Here is a 7589-nt window from a genome sequence, read left to right on the forward strand (position 1 = left end):
AATTTGAGTCTGTATGTACAATTTATATAGCCGATAGGATTGGTTTAACGTCAATATTTAAATATTGACGCACCCGTTGGGCAGATAATGTATGTTGTCAATCGCTTCCGATATCATTTGCATATACAAGCAAAATTCACGTATCATTTTTTAAAACTTATACCATTCACTGCTCATGTTCGTCCCTCACTGTGCAACGTTTTATATTGGTGTACATTTAGGGATTTAGCTGTAGATTTGAAAGGCTGTTTTTCTTAGAAAAAGATCAAGGCTATCCCTGGAAATTTGAAAGGTGTCGAACTTGTTTTCTCTTAAGTAGGTGTTTCCTCCACTGTATGTAGCTTAACGCTGGATAAAGAAATGCACAACAGGAAATATAGATTTTTCCTGTTGAAATGAAAAATGATGTGATACAGACTCATAAACATTCAAAACAATTTATTTCACAAGATTTCGGTTTTGCAAATGACAACTGCAAACTATCATACAAAAGAAAGAAATGATTGGTAGCCCTTGCGGCAATTTCTGCATCTCATTATTCAGGCCGTTTTTGTGACGGTTGATGCCACGTCGGTTACGGTACTGGCGGCCGCGCTGGTTGTGGTATCCGGAGAACCAACGGCCGGAGCGATAACGTTAGTAACAACTGGATAAACTTGATTGCCATAATAAGGATGGGCAAAGTGGTAGCCGAATGGAGCACCGTAATTGTATCCTGGATGAGCTGCAAAACTGTTGTAAGCCAAAGGAGAAGGGAAGCCATAGGCAAACGGAGAAATGTGTTGAATCTGTCGCTTTTTGCGTGAAACGGGAGTCGCAACAGGGGCAGTTTCAATCGATTTCTCCACGACGGAAGGCGTTGCCACAACATCAGCTGTCACAACAGGTTTAATCAGATGAGCCTTGGCAGCGGCATGAGCGGCGAAATGAGCGGCTTTAGCTTGAGCCACTTCGGGAGTGTCTTGCACCTGGGCGTAGCCTCCGACTTGGTTACCGGCAAAATCGTAGGTAGGCAGGGTTGCTGCTGTGGGGTAGTAAGCATTGGCTGGCCAGTACCCAGGATAACCGAAACGGTAGAAAGGATCAGCAGCTGTGGCAGGAAAACCGGTGTAAGCACTGGGGATAGCGTTGGCCGGATAATACCCGCCAACAAATCCAGCAGCACTTAGACCGTATCCGTAGTTGTTCAGCCATTGGGCTTGAGTGCTAGCAACGAAAAGCAGCAAACACGATGCGACCTACAGATGCAGCATTTAATTGACTTCCAATAACAATCATGTCTTTATGTTTAAAGTGATTGAAAAATGGACTTACAGTTGACTTCATTGTTGATCTCTTAGTGCAGGATGTAGAAGCTGAGACAAGGCTGTGCCAACTGACTCCAATCGAAATATCGGTTGGCTTTTTATAGTTCAGTACGCGATCTGGACAGAATAAAGACAGCGAGAAATAGGTATTCGAAAAAAACTCATTAAAACATGCGGAAAAGGTTGAACCAACCAGCAAAATGATAATCTACTACAGTGTTCGAACAAGTACGATTAAAAAACCCCAAAAAACAAAAACAAAAAAATACTATAACATGCTGACATTCAAAATAAGCTGGTCATATTTGGCTGCAATGCAAGACGGAAGTAATCTGGAACAACCTTGATATTTCAGTCCAAGGAATGTGTCTAGAACTGCTGTATAACATTATCAGTTGCGTTTGTATCTACTAGGTCGTTTTTTCTTATCTAATTCTGAGAATAAACAACGAGTGGTTGACGTGTTTCACAGATCTGTGTAGTTAAAAAGGTGTTCGATATAAAGTCCTTCATTGTGCGTTTTTTGATCAAAGATTTTAGTGGCCTCGCTGATTTTTGTGTTTTGCTTCGTAACGAGTACCGGGTTCGATTCCGACCTCAGTTCAACCGCCTTTCACTTTCATTTTCGTATTTCAGTTTTTGTTTGTGTTAAGTACATGACGTTCATACTCATGCTTACAACCTAGCCATTTTCTTCTAGTTTTTGTGTGTGCGTGTGTTTATATTCTTTTTAATTCTGCTTCCGTAGACGCATAAACATCAATTGCAGTCTTCGCCCGTTATTGCTACTATACGTGGTAATTGTTGTTACATATTCATTGTCTTTCCTATGAATGATCATAAGACAAAATGGTGCTAACGTGTAGTGATCCTTAAATTCTGTCGATCACCAAGACGTTCGCGAGAGGAAACCGATTCTGGGCTGACATTTTTGAAGTGTCTGCCATTCCCCCTGTATGTCAAATTGTCAATAGCCGTTGTTTTTTCTTAATACGAAAGATCAAGTGACATCAAGTGACCCAAAATCATCAACCACATTTCGGTTGACAGTTTTTCTTGTGATTTCCTTGTTCGAAGTGCATAAAAGAGATTCCGAAACAAGCTGGTAGAAGTTAAATCAAAGTTTCTACAGTCAGGCCTCGCCGCCTCGGGGTAGGCCTCGAGAAAAAATAAATAAACTTGGCAACAGCCATTCTTTTGTTTTTGCTATTGTCTTGGCTGTCATTGTTAATCTGTTATACAGATTTTCTTTGAATTTTGTACAACATAACAAGTTTTCAATGTGTGATATTAACTGCTCATCGCGAGAATACGAAGTGCATCATCAGTTTTCCTGGAAGAAATGTCAAGTTAGATATCCATAAATCAATTCATTTTCTACTGCCATTCTTTTCATGTAACCCACAGAGGTAAAAGGCATGCTCGAAATGTGATCGTTACTATATTTACTTAGTTAAACTTGTGGCACGTACGTCACAAATTCAAACATCGTCTTGACAATCTTCTTGCTTTTCTACTGCGTTAAAACATGCCCTCTCTGGTTAGATAGACCAGGTTCAGAATTCCAAATATTTGGCAAATGTATTTTCACGTCGTGTAGTCCTGTGCATACCAATTGGCAAAATCCGTCGTTTTCCTAGTTTCTGTCTGCTCTGCAAAATCGATAATAATAATAACAACGAAAAATAAAGAACCAAATTAAATTCCAGATCGCATACAACTTAGTCTGGAATGCGGAATCAACAGACTTTTTTTTTTTTTTTTTTTATTCGTAATTTTTCCATCTTTTCTCACAAGCAACAGAAGAACCGGTTTCATAACACTAACCACGATTCATGCGATACAAGGAAACCTTGTTCAAGTTAATAAGAAAAATATGCATCACTGTGTTGCCGGTAGTCTCGTTGTTTCGAAACCTACCCGAAATGTTTTGCTCGTTGTAAGCGACTACAGATTCCAGTTGTTCGTGAAAATTGGCTTAAAGATAATTGTACCGCAGGTCAAAATCGACCAAATAATGTATTTTGCCATTCGAAAAAATCGCCCAACTAAAAACCCGTTATCATACGATAAGAATGAAATTCGCACATCGCATTAATTGGAATTTCTCTTCATTAACCAGTTTCATATTAATCGTGTATTAGAATTTCGAATTAGAAATCAAGAAAACCAGTAGGTAAAATTTAATTGGGTGCCGGTTATTAAAACATTTTCTTTTCCATCAGTTACAATAGAAAATGGAGCTTTTTGAGAAATTATTTGCCCATAGTTATGTGCGGAGCCAAAGCTTTAATAACGAAAAATCCTTCATCAACTTTACAGTTTAAATTTTTCGGTAATCCATTGATGATTGGTTAAAATATTTTCACGTTCGTTTTCCACCTATGTACGTAAACAAAATCTGTTATTCTAATCAAATGCGACGATTTTCAATGAACTAATGAATACCATTTTGAGGGATTCCCCGTTGTTTTTGGAACATTCTCGTGTCAAATCAATCTCACCCTATTCACAAAAAAACAAACAATGCCTTTTATTTTAATGATCAACCGCAATCAAATAGAGCCCATGTCTTGTTGTTTCTAACAAGAATTCCAGATTTTAGATAGAGGTAAATTTATTACGTATCCACACCTTGTCTAGTATGTCGGTAAAAAACGGTATCAAATCTGGAGATGAATCGTTTACAACCTGCACATAAAAAGGGCTCGTTAGTTTTTCGAAATGCTAATTGAAACAGAGGGTTTGTTTTCAAAAAAGCGAATTTTACCATCCGGAATCCTAGCTGAATATCTTTGACGGTTGAAGAACATTGTGCTGAAGGAGGTGGTGTTCCAGTTACCGGAACAAATGCATTTCTGTACAAAAAGCATGTATTTAACGTTTGAATGATCTCCCTCTATCAAACACTCCGCAACAACTCAAATAATTTCAAGTGTGCAGAATCCGGACGAAACCGAGTATTCGCCCCTTAAGTTTAAAAATCTATCGCAAGTAGAGAACAGTTAAAAAGAGAATTTTAAATGGTTCGTACCGCTGTAGACCTGAATAAACGATTTCAGGCGCGTTCTGGAACGATGGATGTGAAGGGGCCATGGCTAGCATTGCATTATTTCGTATTCCCATCGATCCCCTAAGCATTTGATTGTCAATAGAAACAGACTCGCTGTTACTATTCACGACAGCAGGATTTGCTTTTACAAGTAAGAAATGCTGCTGAGCTATAGCCAGTACAAATAACAAGATGGCCAAGTTACTCGAACCCATGCTGACCAATACTAAACCTGTTTCTGTAAAATTGATAAGTACATTTCATGTTTCCTGACTGCGAAAGGTAAAAATAAATCAACTGAGAATTCAAATACTGTAGTCGTTGACACGGATTCGGTTCTTCGTCTGAGCAATCATGTGCTTATTCACCGTTTGCCCGCTAACCCGTACTGAGCTTATTCTACCTGTAACTTATTGATTGACTGATTCTAGTTGTAACGCCAAACCGTTTTCAAATGACGTGGCCCTGTAGCAAGCCAATACGCAATCAAGAAGCTTCAGATTACGGAATCAATTTTTCTGTTAGAACGTGATTTCTGCAGCAGGTAAGGTTTAGATTTAGAATGGGTTTCATTCCCTGCATTACGTCAGTTCTCCTGTATTCCGTGCGTTTGGCGTAGCACGAACGGACCACAATCAGTGGAGGGCATGTGATCAGGTAACACAAGTATCTCCGATTAACTTTTAACGTGTAGATTGGACTAATCGAGCATCTTACGAGTCGCGCTTGCTTTACTTAAATAATTCGACGTCCAGCAGTGAAAATGATGGGGAATTCGCAACAGCCAACGCTAAAGGAAAAATGCAAGTTCTTTTTTTATTATTTCTAGATTAAAATCAATGCTCATCATGCATAGCTCAATAATCAGAATACTTTATAAAATATTTGTCGACTTATCAATTACATCGCCGAATAATATAAATAATTACATTAAAATCCAAGGAGGGGTTGACGGCGAGAAATCATTTGTTGAACAGTTTCACTTTAAGAACTGTTGGTTTCTGCTCCTCATCTTCGTCCATTTCATCCCCCTCCTCTTCTGCGGAACTTGCTGCATTGGCCTGTACAAAAAATGATAAGAGGATTGAAAAAGGTCAAACGAATCCAAAAATAATAGCTCTTACATAAGATACGACGCCGGACACCCAGGGAGGTGGTGCCTGATCAGGGCAACGTCTTAAAGCAAATTTGTAAACTTTGAATCCAGATTTGCCGACACACTGCCAATACTTCTCAACCGTGTACAGACCTAAAATGAAAATCAGATATAACTCAATAGCCATTTTAAAAAAAGTGCATGATAATGAGAAATTGTCACCATCATATCGGTATCCGTATTCAGGTGCAAATTCATTCTTCAGATTAGATCCGCGAATGACTCGTAAAGGTTTGCGAGTTGTTATGTTAAGTGACAACGCCAAATTTCCACGCGTCAACGTTTGATCTTTACTCTGCGGAGCGGTACGCAAGTTCTTGGGGTCCGACTCAGTCCCTTTGAGAGCTCGCCCTCCTTCACCTGTGTAGGTGAAACATTCTCCAATATCGACATCGTCCTCATAGCCTCCGGAAAGTGAAATGGAATATGCGCCTTCAGGACCTACCACGGGAGATAGAGGTTTGATGAGACTAAGGAAAATGTCAGGGTTTTCTTGGTGACCAACCCGCATGAATTCCAGCTACAGTTGGCCGATGAATTCCATCTGCACAGCATGCCATTCTTGTTTCCCAAACTCTCCCCACCTCAACCCCTAGTACAGCACCATAAAAGTTGGGGCGGTTCTTGGGAATGACAATCTTTACTTTAGGGCCTCTGGGTCCTTTGGGCTGTGAACGTCTTTTCTTCTTGGGCCCTTCAAAGTCTTCATCATCAGAGCATGTGTCATCATACTTGGCTTCATCAAAGTCTTCGTCATCAGAATTGTCTCCGCCATTATCAGTATTTCTCCATGACATCTTAAACTTCTAAGATTTAAAATTAAAAGTTTATCAATAAGTACTAAACAAATGATGGCAGCATTCACCATCTACACACAGCCAAATTTATATGAATGGTTACACAATATTTTGTACATTAATGTGTATTAGTAAGTTACCTTCCCACACAGCCTTGAAGACTTCCTTCGGACAACACCAGAGTTTTCAACATCAGAGTTATCCCTTTTACCATCAGAGGATTCTGTTTTAACAGCTGCTTTTTTAGGCTGAGCATTCCGACCAGAGTTTCTTTTGTCTTTTTTTTGTTTAACTGGTTTTATATCACCATAGGTGTAGATCTAAGTGGAATTTACATCAGAGGTTTAAGTCTGATGGTAAAACGTTACAAATGAGAGAAGAGGGCATACTTGTTCTTGTCTAATGCTTTCCAGGATACGTCGGTTTTCTTCCAGGTTCTTGATTCTTTGCAATTCATATTCGCTCAGTCCCGCATTATTTACTGGTGCCATGACGCGAAACAGATTACAAAAAGTAAGATTTAAAAGCAAAACAAATTACTCGAAAGCGTTTTTCTTTTCAAGCTGCCAAAAAACTATTGGGAGATCACAAGATATATTTTATTTGACACAGCCCACAATGAAAATAGAAATACGAGCCTTTTTACTGTCAAAATCAGAAGCGAAGTTTTGGCGGTAAGCGGACAGCGATGCCAACTAATTTCAAATCTTCCGACGAAGGATGGCCAATTTTCTTTAAAATTTTTAATTTTTATCAAAGTCAAATAATTCAAATCGTCAATCAGTCACTGAGTCATCACTCTTCACTTCAGTCATGTCATACACCCACACTAACAAGTAACCATGTACTCAACTAGCCATGGTAGCAAGAACTGGGAGAAAAATTGAAAAGAATTATCTTATTCTCTCTGGTAGCTAATAATTTCAGTATTAAATGGGGGTAACGAAGCTTGACGCGTTCGATAGTTGCATGTTTCGCTCAGCGTAAGTAGTGTATTAATTTGTAAACTGACTATTGTGCAAAACACTTTAAAATGTAATTATAAGAAACAAAAGCTTTTAAAAATTGCAACTGGCATAAATTAAGGGCATAGAAGTTCAGTCATTTAGGAATGTCTTGTGACATGTTTTTTTATTACACAGAGCATCTACGTACCAGGACAACTCATTGACTAGTCGCAGAACGTTATCCTGAAATCTTGCATCATTTGGTTGACCACCCTCATCAAATTTCTTGTGCACAGCTGGTAAGGCAACACGAACTGGTAAAGAGATCAT

At 39.0% G+C, this 7589-nt stretch overlaps 3 protein-coding genes across 3 annotated transcripts; all 3 read right to left on the minus strand.

The window, feature by feature from the left end:
* Positions 1 to 423: 423 nt before the first annotated feature.
* Positions 424 to 1447, minus strand: LOC116923841. Its single transcript, XM_045177628.1, has 2 exons — positions 1315 to 1447; positions 424 to 1238 (listed from the first exon to the last, which is right to left on the minus strand). Exons 1-2 carry the CDS (start codon positions 1324 to 1326, stop codon positions 540 to 542), a joined length of 711 nt encoding a protein of 236 aa, XP_045033563.1. The 5' UTR covers positions 1327 to 1447; the 3' UTR covers positions 424 to 539.
* A 1988-nt stretch (positions 1448 to 3435) lies between these two features.
* LOC116923844 lies at positions 3436 to 4595 on the minus strand. The gene is made up of 5 exons (XM_032930408.2): positions 4342 to 4595; positions 4078 to 4165; positions 3942 to 3998; positions 3756 to 3812; positions 3436 to 3689 (listed from the first exon to the last, which is right to left on the minus strand). The coding sequence occupies exons 1-5, from the start codon at positions 4572 to 4574 to the stop codon at positions 3624 to 3626; spliced, it is 501 nt and encodes a 166-aa protein (XP_032786299.2). The 5' UTR covers positions 4575 to 4595; the 3' UTR covers positions 3436 to 3623.
* A 557-nt stretch (positions 4596 to 5152) lies between these two features.
* On the minus strand, positions 5153 to 6920 carry LOC123475226 (E3 ubiquitin-protein ligase UHRF1-like). The gene is made up of 6 exons (XM_045177627.1): positions 6702 to 6920; positions 6453 to 6632; positions 6021 to 6321; positions 5678 to 5956; positions 5484 to 5608; positions 5153 to 5420 (listed from the first exon to the last, which is right to left on the minus strand). The coding sequence occupies exons 1-6, from the start codon at positions 6801 to 6803 to the stop codon at positions 5322 to 5324; spliced, it is 1086 nt and encodes a 361-aa protein (XP_045033562.1). The 5' UTR covers positions 6804 to 6920; the 3' UTR covers positions 5153 to 5321.
* Positions 6921 to 7589: the final 669 nt, after the last annotated feature.

This window comes from Daphnia magna, linkage group LG8, assembly GCF_020631705.1.
Source record: "Daphnia magna isolate NIES linkage group LG8, ASM2063170v1.1, whole genome shotgun sequence".
Lineage (NCBI taxonomy): Eukaryota > Metazoa > Arthropoda > Branchiopoda > Diplostraca > Daphniidae > Daphnia > Daphnia magna.

Bases quoted from the DNA above. Each gene is read 5' to 3' on its own strand.
- LOC123475226 (XM_045177627.1), bottom strand. From the start codon at position 6,803: ATGGCACCAGTAAATAATGCGGGACTGAGCGAATATGAATTGCAAAGA. The intron at 6,633-6,701 runs GTATGCCCTCTT...AATTCCACTTAG, and splicing joins AAAGCATTAGACAAGAACAA to ATCTACACCTATGGTGATAT. The intron at 5,609-5,677 runs GTGACAATTTCT...TTTTCATTTTAG, and splicing joins ATACGGATACCGATATGATG to GTCTGTACACGGTTGAGAAG.
- LOC116923844 (XM_032930408.2), bottom strand. From the start codon at position 4,574: ATGGGTTCGAGTAACTTGGCCATCTTGTTATTTGTACTGGCTATAGCT. The intron at 3,999-4,077 runs GTAAAATTCGCT...TTTTATGTGCAG, and splicing joins TTCAGCTAGGATTCCGGATG to GTTGTAAACGATTCATCTCC. The intron at 3,813-3,941 runs GTGTGGATACGT...TTTTGTGAATAG, and splicing joins TTACCGACATACTAGACAAG to GGTGAGATTGATTTGACACG.